The sequence below is a fragment of the Panthera pardus genome, unplaced genomic scaffold, assembly GCF_024362965.1.
Source record: "Panthera pardus isolate Hobbes unplaced genomic scaffold, ASM2436296v1 HiC_scaffold_21, whole genome shotgun sequence".
NCBI lineage: Eukaryota > Metazoa > Chordata > Mammalia > Carnivora > Felidae > Panthera > Panthera pardus.
This window is the reverse complement of record NW_026526777.1, coordinates 41,206,998-41,230,707: the sequence shown is the minus strand read 5'-3', so window position 1 is coordinate 41,230,707 and position 23,710 is coordinate 41,206,998. Positions and strand designations below refer to the sequence as shown.

General features: G+C 53.5%; 1 protein-coding gene across 1 annotated transcript in view; it reads right to left on the bottom strand.

Moving 5' to 3' along the window:
- Nucleotides 1–12,854: 12,854 nt before the first annotated feature.
- QSOX1 (quiescin sulfhydryl oxidase 1) overlaps nt 12,855–23,710 on the bottom strand; it is a 35,547-nt gene continuing 24,691 nt past the window's right edge. Inside the window, exons 8-12 of the mRNA XM_019428131.2 lie at nt 23,218–23,347; nt 21,520–21,642; nt 20,564–20,711; nt 16,674–16,853; nt 12,855–14,734 (exon numbers count right to left, since the gene is read on the bottom strand). Coding sequence (XP_019283676.2) covers nt 13,995–14,734; nt 16,674–16,853; nt 20,564–20,711; nt 21,520–21,642; nt 23,218–23,347 — 1,321 coding nt within the window. The 3' untranslated portion in view covers nt 12,855–13,994. The remainder of the gene's footprint in view (nt 14,735–16,673; nt 16,854–20,563; nt 20,712–21,519; nt 21,643–23,217; nt 23,348–23,710) is intronic.

The following is a 23,710-nucleotide window of genomic DNA, read 5'->3' as shown; positions in this document are numbered from 1 at the left end:
TGAAAGTGGCCAGGAGGGAATGAGCACCCTGGTGTTCGCCTAGAACATCCTGGAATATACACCGAAGCAAGGACAGGCAACACCAGAGAGAACAGAGACGGCTCTTCCCCTGAAGAGTGAGAGACCACTGGGCACTGGGAGGGTCAGCTGGCTGGAAAGCAGGGAGGATCTGGGTAGGTGGAGAAGGGAGAAGAGAGAAGGTGGCCGGGTGACTGAACAGGCAAGAATAAAAGCCCTCGCTTTTATTGGGCAAGAGGCAGGGTTGAATCAGCAGAATTTGGAAGTAGGTACAGAGAAATACAAGTGGCTGACATTTGAGGAACGTCAAATCTAATAATAAATTAATATAATGGAATGGTAACTGGTATAATAAATTCATCTGTAAAGTGGGCATGATAGTAATAACATGTACCTTATGGGGCTGTTTTGCACATCCTAAGAGTTCAACAAATGTTGGGGCTTATTATTAGCTATTGGTTCTGTGTCCATACACTTTATGCTATATCTAGGCTTTGGAAGGAGGGACTAGATCTGAGGTGCTGAGAAGACCTGCTTACCAGTCCCCCATTTCCTCGCACCAGCAGTACTCAGATCTCTGATTCACAGGCCAGTCTCAACAGGCTGGACACTCCCCAGCCTGGCCACCTGCTGGCCACCTGCCCAGGAAGATGGTCCCTCCCTCTCCTTCATATTGACCAGTACAAGGGCCTGTTGGATTTCCCTCAGTTTCTGGCTATACAATTATTTCATTTGCTTAACAAAACTTTATTAAGCACCTGAAATGTATTCTTTTTTTAAAGATTTTTTTTAATGTTTATGTATTTTTGAGAGAGAGAGAGCGCGAGAGGGAGCAGAGAATCTGAAGCAGGCTCCATGCTGTCAGTGCAAAGCCCTACGAGGGGCTCAAACCCACGAACCACGAGCTCATGATGTGGGCTGAAGTCGGACTGAGTCACCTAGTATCCTGAAGAGAGTAGTGCACGGCTTCCAGAACAAGGAGAAACGTAAGTACATCCAACTTAAAAAGAGTTCTGAAAACACATAATGGTGCATAAAGCATTGTCTCTGACCTGTGGTATGTATCGTTCTAATGTATGTGAGCCTCCTCTTTCGGGCTCTTCTAAGGCCCACCCAAGTGTCCTGGGACACAGAATTCCAGCCCAAGTGAGCTTAACCTCTAAACCAAGGATTAAACCGTGTATTTATATTGTTGGGGTGGTTGTACCAGACCAAATAGCAAGGGATTTGTGTTCTGTGGGGGAGGGCAGTAGAGAGGGTGTTCAGAAAGGGAAGGCCCTGAGGGAGGGAAAGAAAGTATGTGGCGTGCGGGGGAGAGGGATGTTCCTAGTCTTGAGGCTGTGGGCAGGTTCATCGTATGGTTGGTTGTGGCCTAAAGAGAGAAGCCCAGGTGCCTTCTGCTGTACCCTCCAGCCTGTCAGTGGGGCTGCTTCTGCTCGGTGATGGGCTCCGGTGGGCCTCTACCCCAAACTCTGTCCTCTGCCCAATTGTCAGGGCAAGGGTTTAGTATCTGAGGGCACTTGGTGAGTACTGGGAACCAGCTGGTGTTGCAGACAGCCTGGAGGCTGCTAGTCTCCCAGGATCTGGCCTTCCAGGCCTCAGACACCCCAAATGGCGTTGACAAGGCCCCTGATCCCTAAGAATACCCTCTACCCATTCATCCCCTTTACTAACAAGGGCCTGGAGCAGGCCCTCCTTGGGATTCTAGCAGTCTTCATGACAAGAACATCCCTGATAACACATTCCTGTCCTAGACCGGACTTGGGTACCCCCACCTTGTTCCAGGGACACAGTTACAGGGACCCTCTCGGGTGACTCCGAGAAGGCACTCAAGGGCAGTGATTCTTGTTAGCTTCACTCTCCAAAGGAAATCTTATTACAAGAGACCTCAGCACTGGAGGTCTTGGGCAAGTATTTAACCACGGGAAAACAGAGCCCAGAGTGCTGGGCTCTTAAGAGGCGCTTCGTAGATGGTAATAAATGTTACAAAGCCCTCCGCCCCTGTGTTTACACCTCTCTGCTGACAGTAAAGAAAGTGTCTTACTCACCATTATGTTTCAAGCTCCAAGTACAGGACCCAGCATATTACAGCATCTTTGTAAATACCTGTTACGTGAATGGATGCAGGAGGGGGGGGGGCAGTGTACAAGGAACCCACTGACCAAGAGAAGCCCGAGCACATGCTCCCTGGGGCAGTGGGGAGGCTCTCAGCAGCTGCTCGGACACCGCTGCTGGTGGCCCTGTCAGGCCTGGTTAGGCTGTCGGACCTGTTATTGGTGCAGTCGCTGGCTGGATACTCATGGTTACGGCTGTCAGGGCCCCGATTATCTCTCACCACTAATGGGCCCTGGCTTTTTATGGACTTCCTGCTCTCCCTCAGTGCCCTGCAGACTTTATTACACGGGCCCGGGGTCCTTTTGACGAGCTAAAGAAGAAGAGGAAAGCCTGAGACGGTGACCTGGACACAGAGCACAGGAAAAGCCACACCAGCATCCTGCTTCAGCCGCTGTCGCTGGAGTGAGGCTGGGGGCTCCCACCCGTGAACGCTCAGCTGGAGTCCCCAGGCCCAGGATGCAAGCTGTTCCTCTCCTTTCCAGGTGCTGGCCCCCTCCTCAAGCCCGCCTCCAGCCTTGAGTCCCATGCAACTCTGGCATCACAAATCAGGTCCTCCCTCTGGAAATGTCTGAGAGGACTTCTAGCCCTAGCCCTGCCCTGCCCCTGCCCCTGCAGAATCGTGTCTGTGCACCCCTGCCCGGCAGACACTCGGCCTCTGTGTGAACACGGCCGGGGGCACCGGCCTCCTCCTTTCAGCGGCAGTCGAGGCCATTTCCAGGCAGTTCTGCACAGGACTATTACCATTCCCACAAACTCTGCCTTTGAATAAATTCGGCTGAAAGTGTGATTTTGCTGGTGCGCGTGTGTGTGTTACACATGCATTATAGTTAGCTCTTATTTCAAAATGACTTTACCACCTGGAGTTACTTGCTTTTCCACCATTTTCTTGAGCCTGCAATGATCAGAGTAAGAGGTGACCTCCACCATCAGATCTTGGCCATTTCAAAGTGGCCCACTGACGTTTCACTGAATGTTAGATGGTTGACTCTTTCCTGAAAACAAAAATGAATCGCTCTCAGAGATTTAGTTACAATTCATGTGATCACACCTTTGAAGAATATTCACATCACGCTACATTCTCATGCACGGAGTAGACCTTTGGTGTTTACACTAGTCACAGAGGTGACCCCTAATGAGCCATATCTCTAGTATTTGTAACCTTGTGGAGTCCCCGCCCCTTGAATCTGGGCTGTGTCTGTGACTTGCTTCAAGCACTAGAATACAGCGGAGGTGACACTGTGCGAGTTCTGTCACTGAGCTTTAAGAGGGTGTGGCATTTGGGGGGCGGGGGGGGGGCTGCTCCCCCATCCATGTACTGAGCTGGAGAGATCACATGCCAGAAAGCTCACCAAAAAGGGTCTACCCAATGTACAAATCTTATGGTGCTATTGAAAACCTAAATTAAACAAATACTTTTGGGGGCACCTGGGTGCCTCAGTCAATTAAGCATTTGACTCTTAGCTCAGGTCATGATCACGTTCGTGGGTTTGAGCCCCACGTTGGGCTCTGCACTGACAGCATGGAGCTTGCTTGGGATTCTCTCTCTCTCTTTCTCTCTCTCTCTCTCTCTCTCCTCTCTCTCTCTCTGCCCTCCTCAAATAATTAAGTAACCATTAAAAAAATAAAAACATAAAATACTTTTGAGTATCTCTTCTCTCCCCAGGTAGCTGAATGCACCTGGGGCAGAGACAGCTGAGTCATCCTGAGACAGAGAGGAGGAAAGGAGTGGTAGAAAAAGTCAGCAAGTGTTTACTCGCCGGTGGGAGAGGGGGCCATGATTTCACCGGTCAGTCACTTACTGACAGCAAGGGTGACAAGCAGAGACACGGGGGTGGAGGGAGTACAGACTCCACATTCCCAGAGTTCCCAGTCTGATGGGGTGGGGAGGCCAAGCAGTCAGCACACATCTTCAGCCATGGGATGGGAGGAAAAGGGTGGTGCTTACCGTGGGCCACGAAGGGGAGGAAGGGCTTGGCTGCAGGGTGTGGCCCAAGGAGGGTCAGGGAAGGCTTCTTGGAGGAGGTGACATTTGAACACAGGCAGGCATTTGGTGGGGAAAGATTTCAGGTGGGGAAAGAGCACACAAGAAGGCCTGTGGATTGAGAGCTTGAGTCCTGGGGACTCACAAGATCTGTCCGGCCGGGGTGGGCCCACCCCGGAGAGGACCAGAGAGGCAGCTGGAGAGGCGGCAGGCACAGCGAGGCAACCACACTGAGGTCTCACATGTTGTTGGCTGGGGAGAACTTGGACCTCAAACTTGGGTTCTCACACCAGGGACATCTTGCTAAAAAATACCCAAGACTGTGCTTCTCTGCTGAAGCACCCCACCGGCCCCTAAAGCCTGCAGAATCCATTCCAGACTTCCAGGCTGTTCCTTAAGTCCCCTGCTCAGGCCACATCCCACCCTCTCATCCTTAGTGCTTCCCTCTCTCTTCTTCCCCCTTTCCCTGTGTGAATTTCCAGTGACCCCTGCTCCTCTCTCCTGAAGAGGAGATGAGTCCTGGGGCTCCACAGCACCCCAGCCCTTCTGTGGGGCATCTACTGGGCTGAATCGTCATGGAACCCTTTCCTGGTGGGTCTCCACACTCCTTAAGGGCAGGGCACCTTAATCAATATTTGCTATGAAGTTACCGTCCTTCAGAAGAAGCCCACTCAAAGCTTCCTTCTAGAAAGGGGACAGAGTGTCAGGAGCAGTACTTTTATGGGACACTGTTCCACAGTCTGAAGCGTCTGTGACTGTGGCCTGTGGTGGCAAGTCCCCCGACCCCCAAACCACACGCACACCCTGTTGATTCAGGCTTTCAGTCACAGAAACAGGACAGGAAGTGTTGCTCGGGACACAGAAAGGAATTCTGCCGTGGAGAAACAGAATTAGCCCCACTCTCTCCCCCAGGCCTGGAGGTGACGGGCTTCCTTTAGGCCGCTAATCCACCATGAAGGCTGCGTTTCACACTTGCCACTCTGGAACAGGCCTTCAGGGAATTGCTCCCGCAGAGTGAAAATTGGAACCCGTCAGGGTAATTTGTCCATTTTACCACACACATTTCAAGGGCCAGTGCTCATGGTCTGGCCTGTGGCTGGCCATGAATGAATCTGGTCTCAGGGAGCGCCTCATCCTCGGCCGGGAGAGGGCCTGGACAGCAGGCCAGCACGCCTGTCATTCGCCTGCCATGCCATCGAGTTTTCCACCTCGGCGCCAGCCCCCTCCCTGATCCGAGTGCAGAGACAGTCCCGCCAGAGCCAGACCTCCCCTATGGGGTTGTCATGGGCAGGTCTACACTCGATGGTGACGAGGGCAGTTTTAGACGCCGCAGATACCTTTTCCCAGCCTATAAGCTGTCTGTTCACTTGCCTGTGGCAAACAGAAACTCTTCAGTGTGACCTAAGAAATCTGTCTCCACATCACCTCGTGGTTTCTGCTTTTTAGGTTCTTAAGAAGTGCTTCTCTATCCCTATGTTGCAATGATATGCTCCCCTATTTTCTGTTGGCTTATAATTTTTAATCGATCATGTTTAGGTTTTAAATCCATCTAAAAACATAAAATAAAATACGCAACTACTTTGGACTTAAATAAAAAATAAATCCATCTAGAGCTCATCTTCGGTACAAGGCAGAGGTCCAGTTTTCCTTCTCTCCATGCTGAGTGAGCCAGTTTCCTGTCAACTTTGACTGTCTGATGGGTTTATAATGCTACCTTAGTCATATCTCACATGGCCGTATATTCGTGGGTCTTCCTTTAAACGTTTTATTAGGATCTATTGGTTCCTATGGTGAAAATCACCCTTAAAAAATTTCTCACCACTAGCAAGTCCCCTACTTTACTCTTCCCCTCCCCCCAGAACGATTTAGTAATCCATGGACCTTTAGTCACCTATATGCGTTTTAGAATAAAGTTGCTGAGTTCTACCAAAAAAAATCTACCTGGACTTTTGATTGGTGTTACACTAAATTGTAGGTTAATTTGGAAAGAACTTTTCTCTCTGCAGTGTTGATCTGTCCGTGCATAAGCACAGAATCTCTGTTTAGTGAGATCTTGATGTCTTTCATAAGGAAGTCCTGTTTATTTTCTCCATAGCATTATCACTATGTGAGATCCTTATTCATTTATTTCTTCACCTGATTATAGTCTGTCTCTTCCTACCATCTCGCCACAAGATGTAACCTGAGACCCTTCTTTTACTCATCCCTGTGTCCCAAGTGCCTAGATGTCCCTGACCCTATTTTGCTGCTGAAACAAAACACAGTTTGGGAAAAGTTGAACTTCTGCTGTGGCCCAGGTAGCCAGTCCCCCACCGGCTGTGATTCCAGGGGAGACAAGTGAGGCCCCTTCGGTGGGCGGGAGGGACGGCTCACGGGGAGGGGACGCCTGCTAGACTAAGGGGTTTGGCCTCTATCCTTGTAGATAAGAGGGGGGTTCTGAGACACTGTGAGTGGGGGGGCCGGGCAACAGGAAAGAGGAGAGAATCCATGCACAGGACAGCCAAGAGGAGACATCCAGGCCTGGGAGAGTGAAGGGAACCCCTCGGGCTGCCAAGAGAGGGAGCAGGCTTGGAGAGGAAGCCTCCGTCAGCATCGGTTTCGGATTTGGGGAGTTGGAGGAGCCAGAGACGCCTGGGGAAACAAGTCCAAGTCCGCGGAGCCTGAAGGCGTAGCTGGAGCTCGGAAGGGAGACTGGGAAGGGGCCAGAGATCGGTGCACCCCAGAGACAGGACGCTGCGTGTGTTGGCAGTCTGTGTATGTGACGCGGCAAGGTCTTCAATGTGCAGTATTAACGTGACACAACCGGGTGCCAAGTGGTACGTGTAGCGTGTGCCTGTCTCGTATTTGCAGAGAACGGGTCTGAAAGGACACGCGTGAAACCAGCAGTACCGCGAGCTTCCGGGGAGGGGACCTGAGAGCCTGGCAGGCACTCTGTGTCCTTCTGAACTTTTAAAATACTTATTCCTGTATTACCTATTGAAAACATCGAGCAAAACTAAATCTTTTTTTAAAAAAAAGAACCAAGTATGTGAAAGAACTTTGGGATGAGTAAAGGACTTGAGAGACATAGCGATTCTGCCTTTGAGGAATGAGGCCAGGCCTCTGTGGAGAAGCGCCCTGGTCCCCTCAGCCAGGCAAGGGGCCAGGGCACGGCTCACACTACTCCCAGAGGTATTGGCTGCCTGAGGCTCCGAAACCACCCGAATCCCAATCCCCGGCCCATCGCAATTAGGAGAGAAGGCAAATGGTGTTAAAGATGAGAATGTGCGATGAACTCCTACGGTGTGCTGGGCACTGTTTGCGACACCTTACCCCTGATGACCTTCTTCGCGGATGAAGAAACTCAGGCTCGGAGCAGCATGTTCCTGAGGTTATGTGGCTAAGAGGGAGCAGCATCGGGATTTGAGCCCATGTCTCCCTCACCCTCAAACATCCTTTTCCACAATGGTAGCTGATCCCTAATTTGTTATTCACTCATTTTACCATTATTAAGCCTCTTTAGTGTTCAAAGCACTCCCTGTGCACAGCACTGAAGGTGTATAGAAAGGCATAACATGCTATGAGAGTTGCAGGTTCTGGAATATATCCCTGTTTATTCAAAAGATATCGATTGACCACGTAGGAGGTGCCAGGCCCCATGCTAAGTCCTGGGGCTGCAAAGGGAGAAGGGAAGATTGTCTTTGTCTTCTCAGAGCACATGTCAACGGCCAGGTGACCACACTGCCCTGTGGTAAGTGCCCTCCGGGGAGCGTACGCCCAGCTCAGGCTTGAGGGTGTTGGAGGACCTTCTTGAGAGAGTGATCTCTCGGCTGAGTCTAAAAGCAGGTCAAAACTGGGGCGCCTGGGTGGCTCAGTTGGTTAAGCGTCTGACTTCAGCTCAGGTCATGATCTCACACAGTTCGTCAGTTCAAGCCCCGGGTCGGGTTCTGTGCTGACAGCTCAGAGCCTGGAGCCTGCTTTGGATTCTGTGTCTCCCTCTCTCTCTGCCCCTCCCCCACTCATGCTCGCTTTCTCTCTCTCTCTCTCTCTCAAAAAATAAACATTGAAAAAAATAAAAACTTTTAAATCAGGTCAAAACTCAAACGCCTATATGGCAGGCAGCCAGGTAAGGAGGGATGTGAGCTAGGTCTGTTCTCAGACACAGATGTGCTCAGCCCAAATATAGGCATGTGCTTCACTTCCACACCCATATGGTTCTCTTTCATTTTTTCCTAAAACACGACTTGTGTAATTAAAAACAAGAGTACAGGGGAATATTTCCCTCTTCTAAATCAACAGTGCCAGTGTGATGATAAATCGTAACTGCCCCCTGGCCTCTGCACTCGGAGTGCAAAAGGGGGAGGTGAAAACTGTGCGTCTGAGAGGAGGGCCCAGTGGACTGTTTCCTGTGGGAAGCAGGCCCCAGGGAAGGTTTTCCGATGGTGAACATGGAGGCTGTTCCAAGTTTGGGTCAGTATTTCTGACTATTAACATCTGTTTCTTTAAAGTTTATTTATTTTGAAAAAGAAAGCATGAGTGGGTGAGGGGAAGAGGCAGAGAGAGAGAGAGAGAGAGAGAGAGAGACTCCCAAGCAGGCTCCACACTGTCAGTGCAGAGCCTGACGCGGGGCTCAAACTCATGAACCATGAGATCATGACCTGAGTCCAAGCCAGATGCTTAACTGACTGAGCCACCAGGCGCCCCTGATTCTTAACATCTTTAAAGTTGATACATATTGCTATATTCTTTTTCAGAAATACTATACCAACTTATATGATCACTTTTCCAGCATCAAGTTGTATTGTTACTTGATGTATAAAAAATATTACTCTTTCACTCTGTTGATTATTGAAGAATATTGTTTCATATATTTATTGATCTTTGTATTTCTTCTTTTATGAATTGACAGTTCATATTCTTGGCCCATTAAAAGTGGTTTTTAATTGTACAAGTAGTAAATATTTAATAAAAATGAGAAAATACAGATACCTAAAAAGAAAAACACCCATAATCCTCCCCCTGACTGTTAACCACTGTTGACCTATTTCATGTACATGTTCCAGGTTTTCACCCATGCCTTCAGTATCCCTATGTATATATGTATTCTCTTTTTCAAAAATAAGATCATACTATGTAGAACTGCCTTTGTAACTTCATATTTTCATTTAACAATATGGTGTGGAAACATTTTCAGCTTAAAAATACGCACTCAAATTGTTTCTAGTGGTTATGTTGTATTCCATTGTAATGATGTACCATAACTTAATCACCTCCGACTATGGACTTTAGATCAAACTTATTTTGATGTTATAAATATTCATCATGTAGCAAATCTTAGTGAATATCTTCAATTACTTCCTTAGGACAAATTCCAGGAATAGAATTGTTGGATCAAAGGTTACATATTCTCTTAAGGCTCTTAAAACATATTACCAGTTACATTGTATTACAAATTGCACATTTCCCAAAGGTGGTGTCAGTTTTTACCTCCACAAGCGGTATAGGAGGGTGCTCTGTGGCAGACTGTATTTTTTTAAGCTGGCTTCGACAACCTCTCCCATCTCACATAGTTTTCCAGAACTTGTCACTGCCCTATCAGAAGGTGGAGTCTAGGACTCCTCCCCTTGAACCTGGGCAGGACTTTGTATCTGCAACCCGGATGAGATTTTATATCTGTCTCAACCAACAAAGTATAGCAAAAATAATGCTATGTGACTTCTGAGGGCTCTTATGTGAAAATGCCATGCACTTCTGCCTTGTCCTCTTTGGATACTTGCTCTTAGAGCACAGCCACCAGGCTGTGAGGAAGTCCAGGCAGCCCGTGGAGAGGCCTATGAAGAGAACTGAAGCTCCCTGCCCACAGCACGAGCTTGCCAGACGAATTGCATCCAGATATACTGCACAGAGCAGAGATGAGCCGTTTTCCCCTGAACTCTGCTCAAATTGAAGATTTGTGAGCAAAATAAATGGCTGTTGTTGTTTCAAACCTCTAAGATTTGGGGTGGCTTGTTATGCAGCAATAGATAACTGATACATGTCCTTTTCCCTCCCTCTAGCTAACACTGGGCATTATCCTTTTTTTCTTTCATTTTGCCAATAGGATAAAAAAGAGTGACATCTCTCATTTGGTCTTCATACTTTGGCCCATTATTTTCAACAGGGCATTAATGCTTTTCCTATTTACAGCAGAACTTTAAAATCCTTTAATCCTGTTTATTTTCCTTGCTGTTCTTTCTTTTCAAAAGAACTGCATTGGTTGCAAAAATTCAAAAAGGTATTTAAGTATTTCTTAAATTTCTAAATTTCTTGGGGGGGCGGGGACCCAGGCAGTGCTGGGGCAGAGGACGCCGGTGGGGTGCAGGCTGAGGGCTAGCATGAGTGAGCCTTCCCTTCTCATAGTTGTCCTGGACTTCCAAGAGGACACAAATCATACAGGCTGTTATTTCTTTCTGCCACAAGTCCTTCCTGAGTGGCCTTGCAGGACCAACCCTCCCTGAGCTGACAAGAAAACAGCTGAGATCACTGCAAGAAAGGTAAAGGCACCTTAGGGACCACAAGGCTCTGTCTGAAGCCTTCATCCTAGAGGTGAGGAAGCGGAGACCCAAGAAGTGAATGGCTCATCCAATGTCACATGCAGCTGGTTAGCGGCCAAGCCAGGAGAATGAAACAGATCTCCTCCTCCTCCTCCTCCAACTGCTGGTGACTTTCCTCCAGGGCCAAGGCTGTGTGGGTACCCTGGACCCCAGGCCTCACCCCCACATCCAGGGAATGATGTGCTGCTCCTGGGCACCCACCTACCCACCCAGTGCCAAGGCTGTGGGGGGAAGGAGCCAGGCTGGAGGTGGGGCCACCCCTTCGGACCTCACCAGCCTGGGGGTGGCTTCTGAATGCAGCAGCCCCTCAGGCTTGTGGTCCCCCTACCCCTGCCCACTTCCTGTCTTCTCTTCCTTCAGGTCTCAGAGAAGCCTCCCCTAACGTCCCCTGCTGGCCCCTCCTTAAGAGCATGAGCACATTTTCCTCTCTCGTCTCTTCCCCTAGAGTGGAAAGCTCCACTGTAGCGGGAACCACGGCTTTCTTCTGTGTATCCTCAGCTTTAGCCCAGGGCAGCATTGAACAAATCCTTAAATAATTTTTTTGAACAGAAAAAATGTCTATGTTTTTTTACTGAGAATTTCTTGTATTCACTCTTTTTCTTTGTTGGACTTGGCATGTGCTTTCCCCTTGGCCTGTGATGCCTTTTCCTGCACGTTTTCCTTGCTACACCCACTCAGTTTTCAAAAGCCAGCTCGGCGGCATCTGTCTGTAAGAAATCGTTCCTAAATGCTCAGTAGGTAGCATCCCAGGCAGAGGGGAGTTTCTCTGTCCGGCTCCAGAACAAGGAGCCTTCGCTTTGGCAGGGCTCCCCTGAGGACCCTCTCCTGCGTGGGAGCTCTCCCAAGAAGTGGAGAACAACCCAGAATGGCAAGCAGAGTTCAAGTCACAAAAGCAGGGGCTCCCAGCCTGGCAGACCTGCTGGGGGAGGGGACGAGCTGGTGGGCAAGCTGGTTTATCGATGAAGCTGAAAGCGCCCTGGGGAAATCAGGGTGAAAGGCAGCAGCCCTGTTAAGGAGGAGGCCCACCCTTGTTTATCAATCAGAGCCACGGAGACAGCGCAAGAAAGGGTTGGCTGTGCGGAGGAGGCCCACACCCACTATAGAGGCCCTGGTGGGCCCTAAGAAGGTCCTGTGAAGCAGGCTTGCCGAGGGAAATCCTCTGCACTTGACACTGTGCCGGGTACCAGGCAGTAGAGGAGCAAGGCAGGTGGTCTTGGCCCCGTGGGCACTGGCCCTGGGACCTCTTTCACCTTCCTGCAGGCCGGGGTCGCACTGCCCGGTGTGCTGGCCCGTCAGCCTCCCCGCCAGGACCCGGTGGGGCTCGGGGAGAGGACCGGAGCCAGCTTAGGAGAACGGAGGGGGCACACGGATGAGTAGAGCCAGGACACAGAGAGGGAGGCTGCGGGGAGGCTCCAGGCTGGAAGCTACCCAGCTAACACAGGGCTGACACGTGCAGGGAAGGGGGTGTCGACCCCTGCCTGTGCCCCCATCCCAGCTGCCCCAGCAGAGGGAGCACGCTTGGCACCCCGCCTGCTTCACCCAGTGCCAAGGCCATCTGAGCAGAGTGAAGATGTCAAAGAGAAAAACCCCAAATCGGATTGAGGCTCCTGTTCCCCCTTAATGAGGTTCATTATCAGCTGTTCTGATCCTTGTAAAACCTGGCAGGCCGGATTAGGGACAGGCTCTCTAATCTGGCTGACTCCTCCCTGCTGAGCAGCCAAGGCAGGCCGCTGCCACAAACAAGCCCTCTCCTTCCTTGGGAGAGAGCTGGGGATGCAGGAGGCCAGGCCGTGGGGATGCAGCCAGGGATGCAGGAGGCCAGGCCAGGCAGGTGCGAGGAAGGTGCCTGGAGCAGAACTGGAACACGAGTCAGGTGCTCCAGGGAGGCTAGGGGAACAGGAGGCAGGATTAGAACTCCACCAAGGCCTGTCTCCAGTGCATGTGGAGACGGAAGGGGCTTGGGAATGGAGAGCTCCGTGGGCAGTACAGGAGGGTCCATCCCGGAGACAGGGGCTGTGCTGGGGCACCTCCTCCCCTGCAGGGTGGTAGCTATGTGAGCCAGGGGCCAGTCACTTCTGGCTGGATCCCCACTGAGGCTGGATTCTGCATATTCTGTCCAGACCTGGACACTAGGTCTCCAAACAGCAAGTTAAAGAACACACCAACGCTTTGCCTTAACAAAAATAATTTATTCCACAACCCTCCCAAGCAGTGGGGTAGAGTGGGAATCGAGCATGTGTACAGAGTCACCCTCCCCTCTGACCCTTTTAACCTCTGCACGATGGTAGGTGGGCCCTTGAGAGAGAGGACACTTCCTCACTGCAACACCCTCCACATTCAAACATTAGCATCTATTTCGGAGGCCAAAATCAAAAGACAAAAGACCCAGCTCTAGGAGGGGTAGAGTGCACTGGGGAGGAGACAAAGCACATTCGAAGCAACCATCTTTTCCCTGTGGCTTCACTCTACCCTCCAGCTAAGCCCAGAGCCAAGGCACTAAAGATACCAGCACCCTCCTTAAATCCCACACCAGCCCTTATCAGGTCCCGCCAAGCCAGCTGCTCATCACCCAGCCCCGTGGCCATCACCCATCCGAGTCCACACCAGCTCTGGCCTGCACCCCTCCTGAAGCAGAGGTGTGGGGGAAGGAGCCAGAAGCTCTCCTCCCTCCAACACTCACCCAAGCCTCACCTGGGAGGCCAGCAGGACGTTCAGAAGCTTCCAGACCCACCCCCCTCAAAGCAAACCCTGCCCCATAGATACTGAGGGGCTGGAGGATGGACAGACCACAGAGGGCCAGAGGCAGTCCTGCCTTCTCTGGCACAAAGGCCTCTTTGCATCCAGAAGGGAGAGGGATGGACGGGGCCTGGGGTGCAGTGAAGAGTTCCGCTCTAGTGCGCCAGCCCTGGGAACGCTCCTCTGGATGGGGGACCTGGGGAACTGTGGCCTCACTTGCCCCAGTTTAGGCCCAAGGCCAGGTGGGAGACACGGAAGTTTCAGTGAGAATGAGCAGGACTTCAAACAAGGTGAAAAAAAGGAATGTGGGTCCTGAGAGGCCAGGGACAGAGCCTCCCATCCCCCCTGCCCACAGCTGTCCTCCCCCGTGCTGTCAGATGGACATGAGCCCTAGGTGCACTTTCATGGCTATGGAATTCTCCTTCCTAGAGGGCCCCAGGAGGTTCATTGGAGCAACTGGCTTCCCTGGATTTCCCTGGACAAGGAGCAAGGGAAAAGGGGAGAGGAGCAGGGGGCTGGAAGAGCGCCATGAACGGCAGCTCCCCTTCCCGCCCCCTCCCAAGGTGAACGGTTCAGGCTGTGGGGTGGCCAGCGTGGCCCTTCAGTGCCCTCATCCTGGCCCGGAAGTAGGTGTACACGGCCAGGAGGCCCATGAAAGACAGGGAGTAGAGCCCCACACAGAGGCTGATGTCCAGGTGGGAAAAGCCCCCTCCCAGCACCTGTAGCCACTGGTCCCGGCCCCGCACGGGCCCAGCCTCCAGCTCCCCATCAGAAATGCTGGCCAGCTGCTTTGAGCTGCGACCCACTCGCCCCAGCTCTGCAGGGCCTCCGGGGTTCTTCTCAGCGAGGAACTCGGCCAGCAACACGGCTCCTGTGTCTCGTTTGGTCAAGTGTTCCCGCCCTTTTGGCCGCTCCAACGTATCCCTGTGAAGCTCTGCTATGTGCTCAGGAGGTCCCTGGTCTGGCTCAGCCGTCATACTGAGGCCAATGAGCACATCCCGGGGGTGACTCATCCTCAGTGTCTCTGCCGGAACTTTGGGAACCGTGGGTCCTGGGCCTACCATGACCCTAGCCTTCTCAGGGCCCAGAGTAAAATTTCTGGCTGCCATCCTCTGGGCAACCATCCGGGGGCCCGGCCCGGCTGAAGGAAGGTCCAGGATGACATTGCTCGGCGAGAAGTGGGTCTTGAGGAATCTGAGGGTGTTGTCCAGGTCCCACACAGGCGAACCCCGGAGCTCATTGTGGCAGGCAGAACAGAGTTCGCGGGGCGGCCACTGCACCTTGGGAAAGTGGGGGTCCTCGCTGGGGGCACCTGGCGAGGAAAACACACACACAGGCTGGCTGTGACCCCTGGGCCTGCCTAGAAGCCCAGACCTCATTCTTCATTCAGAATGCCAGCTTCCTCATCTGCCCTTGGGAATGATGGGTATGAGAAGCCAGGTGAAAAATCCTAACATAGGGCGGGGGGGCCCATGGAGCCCAGCACGGTGCTGCCCTGGGAGAGGAGGACTCCAATCCCCTCCTCAGCCACCACAGCCTCCTAGAGGCCGCTCCCTGCAGCCCCTTCATCAACTTCACTGCTGGGTTGTACCCCTCAACGAGGCATGGAAAAGGGTCAGAGGACTCAGTATTATCTGTCTTGCAGTCTTTGGTTGGTCTGCTAGTAATTTTCTTTGCATTTTTCTGAAATTTCCCAAGTTTTATACAGTGAAGAAACATTACTTCTGTAGTTCAAGGGAAAATGTTTTTTTAAAACAAGAGCTCTGGCATGTGGTAATGCACAGGTGTTCCTCACGCCGTGGCAGCCCTCCAGAGTAGGCAGGAGTTGGTGGAATTTCCTTCCCTGGTGGGCTCCAAGGGGTGGGTATGGGGGCGCCTAGGGGCCTGGATGGGGAAAAGGGCACTCAGGAGGGTCAGGGAGTTACCCTGATGGCTGGCTTGGTGGGCACAGCCCCAGGCTGAGCCCCACAGGGCCAGGGTGGCCCAGGGAGTGCCCATCAGGCCAGATCTCTTGGAGGAGGCACCTTTCCTAAAGGGGTTAATAAGGGAACAAAAGGTGCTGGCCAGAAGGAAGCAGCGGCAAGTGATGTAACCGCTGGAACAGTTATTGTGGGGAGGGGACATCGAGCAGATTCCAAAGGTCCAGTGAGAAGTAGTGGTGACCAGCCTTGTAAAGCGAGCACTCGATTTGTACCTGCTTGTTACCAAGCAGTTTAATCCGAAAGGACCCCACTCCCCACCCCACCCCACCCCCCACCCCCGGCTCCAAGGGCGGGGTACTGCCTTCCTCCAGGCCCGGCTGCTGCGCCAGGAGAAGCCCCAGATCCACCCTCCACTGGCAGCTGGGCCCCAAGGGGAGCAGGGAGCCTGCCTAGGTCATGGGGCTGGAGGGTCACATGGAGCATGTGGGGGCGGGACGGCAGCAGAGAGGGAAGCAGGGAGAGGAGAGACGGGCTCCTGTCTTCTTTTCAAAGTCGGCCAGGAGGCCCCAGGGGACCAGCAGCCTGCACCACCACCTGCTCCATTCCCTTCCTTTTCCTTTAACCTCGGCAGCCCCAGGCCTCATGCCTAAACCTCCCACCCCCAGGAGGTCTGTCAGCCACTCCCCTCTCCCCACAGATAAGCCCAGGCTCCCGACCACAGATGGCCCCTCCCCACAGCGACAGTTTCTGGTCACCCCTTAGTTTAATGCTTTTGCCTGTTGGACCCATCCGACTCCTTTGCACCAGGAACAGAAAACACTGTAAATGGGGAAACTCAGAAGACAAGGCCTCCCCCTATGGGAATCAGTCCCTGTTTGTTTCTAGGGAGGACTTGGTCTTTGTCTTCAGGCACATTTCATTGCTAGACCCCTCCCCTTGGGTGGAAAAGCCCAGCTCTCCTCTCCCTGTTGGTGTGAGTAAGAAAGGGGCCAAGAGCCAGATAGCAGAACAAGGAAGGCAGGAGAGGGACCCCAAGAGTTCTGAGGAAGGTGCCCTGGTGCAGGAGAAAGAGTGAGCAGTGCACTGGAAGACCACAGTCCTAGAGTGTCAAAGCCTCAGCTTCCTCATCTGGAAAATGGGTCTAAAGACACTGACTCCATCAGTAGCAGGCGGAGCATGTGGAAAGGCTCTGTGCCCTGTGAAGCACTGTGAAACACAGGGTGTTACTTTGGGGATGAGTGTCCTGTCCCCACCTCTGGTCCAAGTCCCCTAAAACTCCCCCACTTCCCTCTGTAGGTGACTCCAGGCTTGGAGAGGGCCCTTCCTTACCGGCGAGGCGGGCGTTGACCTTGTTGTGGCTAGACCAGAGCCAGAGCACGGCGCTGTTCAGACTCTCCACCCGGTGCATGGAGGCCGCCGCCATCTGCTCAAAGTGGCTGGCGCAATCTCGGCAGCCGAAGAAGAAGCGCACGTAGCCCCGGATGGCCTGGAGGACCTCCTGGGCTTTGGCTGCGGGGAGAGGAGACGCTGTTGCGGTCGCAGGGGGTGGGGGGGCCTTTCTGGCTGCCTGCGCCCGCCAGCCCCACCACCGTCCCCTCCACGGGCCCCGAGTCTCCTTGCACACCTGTCCACCTTCCAGAGGTCACTTCAGAGTTGACCCCATCTCCTCCCAAACTCCTAAATCCCAGTTTCCTTTCTCTGCTAATCATCCAGGTCCCTGTCACTGACACTTGGGATAAAGCCCAAACTCGTCAGCAGAACACTTAGGCTCTTTGAGACGTGTCTGGAGAAGCAGGCAGGGGCCAGCCTGCCTACACCCCATCCCCTGCACCCCTCCTTGTGCCCAACCCACTTTGGGCTTCCTGCTCCTTCAGCCACTGCATCGGGGGTCCCTGCGATCTGGCTCTGCACATCCCCTGCTTTGTCTCCATCTCCCCTCACCCCCTACTCCCTCCCACTGGGCCCTCTGGACTGGCGTCAGTGCCCACCTCTGCAAACTCCCTTCACCTTCCTGCTGACGCTGGGCTCCCCGAAACACGCCCTCTTAAACCCTTTGTCTTCCCCACACCTCATACGTCAGGGCCAGTGGTGGCAGAAGGACCCTCCTTGCTGCTGGTTGCTTCCAAACTCTCTCTGTCCTGCGGCAAACTCCCAGCCCCTCAAAACAGGACCCATGGCCCCCCCACCTCGACCACCCCCCAAGCCATCATTCTTAGCAACTTGAGCACCCTGAAAGCCATGCCTTGCCTTTGTCCTTGGCCCCCTGGGTGCTGCCCTCTCCTGCCCCAGCCTGGCTGCTGCCTGCCCCGCAACTGTGCGCACCGCCTCCTCCCTCCCTGTGCTCGGGGGCCTTACTCCTTCTGTCCTCGGCCTCACTCCTGTAAACATATTCGTTTGTTACTGCAGCACCCACTTCTCCCTTAACGCGGGATCATTCTGACTGGGAAAGACGACTGCAATAAAGACGTCCCTTCTCTGACCCCTGTTACTTCCCCATCATCTCGTTTCTTGCCTCTTGTTCTCCCCTCAGCCCATTCCAGCCAGGCCTTTCTCTCCACGACACAACTGCAACAGCTCTTGCCAGAGAGCCCCGCACCGCCCCCCCACCGCCCCCCCCCCCCCCCCCCCCCGCTTGGCTGAGTACACGCTTCTTCTTCAAACACGGTATTCTGAAATCACAGCGGCTGCTCCTTCTCCATCTCCTTTGCTGGCTCCTGTTCCTCGTCAGAGGCCCACATGCCACACACCCCAGGGCACAGGCCTCAGTGCTGTCCTCTGCCCGCCCCGTAATGGGCTTGTCCAGTCCTGAGGCTTTACCTATCACCCCCATGCTCATGCCCATGAGATCTGTACCTCTGCCATGGACCTCTCCCCAGAAGCCTGGACTCAACTGTCTACATCTCCGTTCAGACAGCTAGCGGGCACAGACCACGGAGTCCCCCACCATCTACACACTCCGACCACTGAACCTTCCCATTTCCCGGCTCACAGAACCACCATCCACCAGAAGTTCAGGCCCAGCAACTCTGGGGTCTACCCTGGGTCCTGGCTCCTGCATATACTCTCCATCCAGTCCGCCCCGGGCTCCCATCAGCACTACCTTCAAAATACTCCTAAATCTGGGGCGCCCGGGTGGCTCAGCCGGTTAAGCGGCTGACTTCGGCTCAGGTCACGATCTCGCGGTCCGTGAGTTCGAGCCCCGCATCAGGCTCTGTGCTGACCGCTCAGAGCCTGGAGCCTGTTTCAGATTCTGTGTCTCCCTCTCTCTCTGTCCCTCCCCTGTTCATGCTCTGTCTCTCTCTGTCTCAAAAATAAACGTTAAAAAAAATTTTTTTTTAAAATACTCCTAAATCTGACCACTTCTTCCACATGCTACCTACCACTCTGGTCTAGGCCACCACCGCCTCTCGGGACTAGCTTCACAACTTCCTGGGGTGGCCCTGCCTCCACCTTGCCCCGCTACAGACCACCCTCCACCCAGCAGTCTCTCTAAAGCATCAGTCGTTGGGGACGCTCCCCTATGAAACTCTCCAGCAGGGTCTCCTGACGCTGAATCAGAAATCCAACCCCTCCTTTGCCGAGACCACCACACGTGCACCTCCTCTACTGCCTCCCCCATCCCAGCCTCTCCCCCTGGCCTTCTTTTGCTGCTGCAAACACGCCAGACGTGTCCTCTGCACCTGCTAGTCCTTGGCCCGTGTTATCGGCAGTATTGTGTCCACTCAAATTCTTATGTCAAAGTCCTAACCTCCAGTATTTCAGAATGTGACTGTATTGGACACAGACTTCAAATTAGATAATTAAAGTAAAATCAGGTCACGAGGGTGGGCCCTCAGCCATTATGACTAGTGTCCCTACAAGAAGAGGAAGTTGGGACGTGGCACACGGTGAAGACCACATGAAGACACAGCGAGAAGAGGGCCTTCTGCCAGCCAAGGAGAGGCCTCAGCAGACACCAACCCTGCTGACACTTTGATCCTGGACTTCCAGAGTCCACAACCGTGAGCAAGTAAGTTTCTGTTGTGCGAGCCCCTCAACATGTAGCACTTTGTTATGGCGGTCAAACGGGCACAGCCTGGAAACCTCTCTTCCCACATTCCCCCAGCTGCCTCCCTCTCACTAGCCAGGGCCCCGTGCAGGGCCGGCTCCTCGGAGAAGCCATCCCCAGCCACCCCAGCCACCCTGTGTAAACATGGCACCCCTCCCTCGCCCTCTTCCACACCACCTAGCTCAGTCTTCTTCAGAGCATTCATCATCACACCTGAGATGATCTATTTGTATGGTCCCTGTTCATCTCCTTCCCCTGGAACATCGGCCCTCCTGAGGCAGGGACTTCCTGCCTGATGCACCACGGTACCCCTCCCGACACAGGGCCCAATGCTTTGAAGGTGCTCTGTAGAGACCGGCTGGCTGGCCGGCTGGCTGCACCCTGGCCGCTCCTCGAATCCCTCTGCCTCTGCTCAGCCGTTGGGGTGCTCTTCCTTCCTAGCTCGGCTCCTATTCACCCATCCATTCTCAGCTTACCTCCTTTTGCCTCTCCTGACAGCATAGAAACTTCCTCCCCCTCCCTGCGCACCCTCATCCCTGGCTCTTGGCCTTGGCACCTTGCAGGGTGGCTCCGCCCCCCTGCCCCACGGAGGGCAGGGATTGTTTCTTTCCCACCTTTGCACCCTCCAGGCTGAGCCAGGGCCCCATATAACCCTCAGCAAACACGGACTGAACTGAATACCTGCCCTTCTGGCTGTCAGGTGTGGCTGAGAGGCAGGGTGGGTGATGGAGGCAGCTGCTCGGTTTGGGGAGGGAACAGGGTAGGAGGAGCAATGTGTTCCCCCAGCTTCCCTCAGAAAATGACATTTCAGTGGGAAACACTAAAACTGTTCAAAGTATGCAGTATTGGCCACGTAGACCAAAACAGACATAGTTCTTTCCTTTACAGGAGTATAAAAAAACAGAACCACACATTTTTCATGAAGGGCTGGAAACAAAGCAAGGTCGTGGTTCCAAGAAAGCCGGGAAGAAACCTCATGCTGCTGTTTGCCGGGCACCACCCTGGGGCAGGGGACAGGACCGGGTGGCTTCTCCAGGTCCTCCCCATTCTGGTTCTACGCTGAGTGCACGCAGCCAGCTGCAAATGCAGAATCTTCTACATCTGGGCCTGAGTGAGGAGGGCAAGGCAGGGCTGGGCTGGGGCACTGGGGGTGCACAGGCCTCGGACTCACCTGCTTCATGCGAGTGGTCTAAATTGTGCCGGGCTGCTTGCACGGTCAGGAAATGAAAGAGGAGCCACAAGGAACATGGAAAGCCCCGGAAATGTGGCTCACTCCCCTGGCAGCCAACCCAGTTCACCTTCTTGACAATCACAGCGCCCTAAGGAACACATACGTGCATGAGAGCATATATGGAGAAGAAAAGGAATGGGATGGGTGGTGAGGAAAGAAGCTTCCAGGAGACTCAAAGGTCAGCACACAACCCTAAGACAAACGAGGTCCCTTTCTTAGTCTCTCATCTCAAAGGTGGCCTTTCCCTTCCACTGGCGACACCCATCAAAGGAGCAGCAGATCTGAAAAGCTGTGACACAGACTGAGTTACATCCTTATTCTAGCCTCAACTTCCCCATCTGTAAAATGAGAAATGAGGGGTCTGGCCTCTGACCTCTGAGGTCCCTTCGAGCCTTGGCATCCTACAAATCTATAAGGCTGTGTGCCTCTGCTGGCTGCCGTGGCCCACCTTTGCAAAGAGCGGAACGCACAGGAGCCCAGAAAGGTGCCCCTGGAGAGGGCCAGAGGGGTCCAATGTGCCTGCGGGCCACAGGGAGCAGTGGCTACAAACTCGCTCATGGCTGGTATCTCACAATTGGACTTGAATCCCAGCCCAATCACCTACCGGCTATGTGATCGTAGACAAGTTACACAATCTCTCTTACCCTCAGTTTCCTCATCTGCTAAACAGGGATAATAGCTACCTTCCACTAAAGCTGGGAAGATTAGATGAGCTACGGTGCACGCACACAGCTCTAAGCAGCAGTTTATTCATTACGAATGGAAGGACCCAACCAGGATCCCGGACTCCTGCCCCAGTCCAAGTTGGTGAAGGAGGTCGGAGGCTACAGGGTGAGCCTTCCACTCCCACAGTTACTGAGGATACGAAGAAGGACGTCAGTTGTCCCCAGACTCACCTCCTTCCTGTTGTCCAGGGCAGCTTTAAAGAAACCGTAGGGAATTTTCTTCCTCTGCTGCCTCTTGAGCCAGTCATTCATGGAATGCAGGAAGTTCTGGACTAAGGGCTGGCCAGGGAAGTACTGTGGGGGGCACAAGGGGAAGCTGGGGAGTGAACAGCAATTCCCTCAGAGCCCTGCAGTCCCAGGGAGGATAGGGGGCTAAACAGAAGTGGGCCAAGGCAGTTTCTTGAAATGTCCCCAAGCCACCAGGAAAACATCCTGCCTGAGATGCAAATGTGTGTCCCTCACAACCTCTGCTCTGGGGTACCTGGTGAGGCGAGGGAGGGGCTGGGGAGAGAACAGAGGCTCTAAGTCAAGCTGGGTCCTTGAGGCTCCCTCTCTCAAGGCTGACCCTGACCCCACACTGCCCCTGGAAGGAAGGCTGGGCAGCTGCGTGGCTTCCCAGGGATGCTGGGCACCTGGGCCACACAGTCCTCTTTGCAGGTGATCTTCTGAGAGACCAGCTGACTTGCTGACTTACTGACTGCTGGGCAAGGCTGGGGAACAGCCTTCCATCTGTATTCCGTAGGATGCCATGGGGACAAGGCGGCCCTGGGGCGCATAGCCAAGATCCAGACCTTGATGGTAACTCCCAAGAGTCTCTGAGGAGCATGAAAAGCTACTCTGACAATAAGTCAGCTGAAATCTCATTAGTATCAGCACTTTAAAGCCACAGGACTCTAGGGAGGAGGACAGATGTGTGTGTGCATGTGCGTGTGCACACACACACCAGGGGAGGGGGGCAGAAGAGGGGAATGCCAGCAGAGCAAGTCAGATAAAACCACAGAGACACTGGTCAAGAGGACAATGACACTGAGGAAAGTTCGGAGGAAAAAGAAAAAAGAAGGATCACTACACAGAAAAACCTGCCAGAGGACTCAGTCCTGGGAGAAAGCCATTACATATTCCCATCAACCCTCCAGGGCTGGACACGGCCCCTGAGGGAGAAGTGGCCAGAAGAATCTTGTCTTTGACCCACTCCCTCTTGGTCAGCTCACTCAGGCCTCTGGGCTCCCAACATGATTTTACAGCTTTAAGTCAGCGTTTTTCCCTGACATTTGCCCTTCATCCTGACTTGGACCCTTCCTCCTTCTAAGACCCTGGTGTCAGGAGGAAGGATGAATTAAAGGCTCTGGACTTCAGGGAGTCACCCTCTGGCTGGAGCAGGAAACGCTGGTGACCGCACGCCACCCAGTGGCCAGTCCCACCAGCTGCTTACAGGAAGGAGCAGGGACTTCGTTGGGGAGGGACCCAAGGCTCTGGCTTCAGGCTGTGACAGCACCACACAAGCACAAGACTGAGCCAGGTGGGCCTGAGGCCAGGACTGGGTGAGGTGGGGACTGGGGAGGTGGGGCTGGCAAGCAGTTCCCGATGGGGAGGCACAGATCACCCCCAGCGGCAGCCCCAGCTGCCCACAGACCTGCACCAAGAAGAAGCAGACCTGGCACTCAGGAGCTGAGGGTAGCTGAGTCAGCAGTCAGGCTCAGCAGGAGACCAGAGACCGCATCTGACTCAGCAGTCCTCAGCAGCCCAGAGCCTCGGATTTTAAGTAGGGCAGCACTGGAGTGGATCTGGAACCAGACAGAAGGATGCAGGGAGGGAGGGGGAGCCAGCTACAGAGGGAAGAGAGACAAAGGAGACTGGGGCCCTACTCACCTGGGCCAGCACTGCCATGAACTTTTTCAGGGCCACCAGGCGCTGCCCTTCCAGAACAGAGAACTTGCCCACTTCTACCCGCAGGATGTAGTGCAGTGCAGATTCCAGGTCAGCCATGTAGATCTTGGAGCTAAGGACCCAGGAGGAGGCAGAGAGAGAGAGAGAGAGGTGTTAGCCATAGGGCAGCGGCTGGGGACGAGTGCCCAGGGCTAAAGAGAGAGAAGGGGAGGGCCATCTCTGATGGTCACAGAGTCTTGTAAGTTAGCACCAGGCTCTGCCACTGACCAGCTCTGTGACCCTGAGTATATGACTTAACTTCTCTGAGCCTCAATTCCTCATTTATTATCACAAGTAAATAATAAATTGCTCACGGGTAGGTTGCTAAGAGGATGAAACAAAAGCACAAAGGTAAACCCCTCAGCAACTCCTGGCACAGAGTAGGGGATCCCCCTCTGCAGGCTCAGAGCCAGTCTCACCCATGACTCCTTAAAGG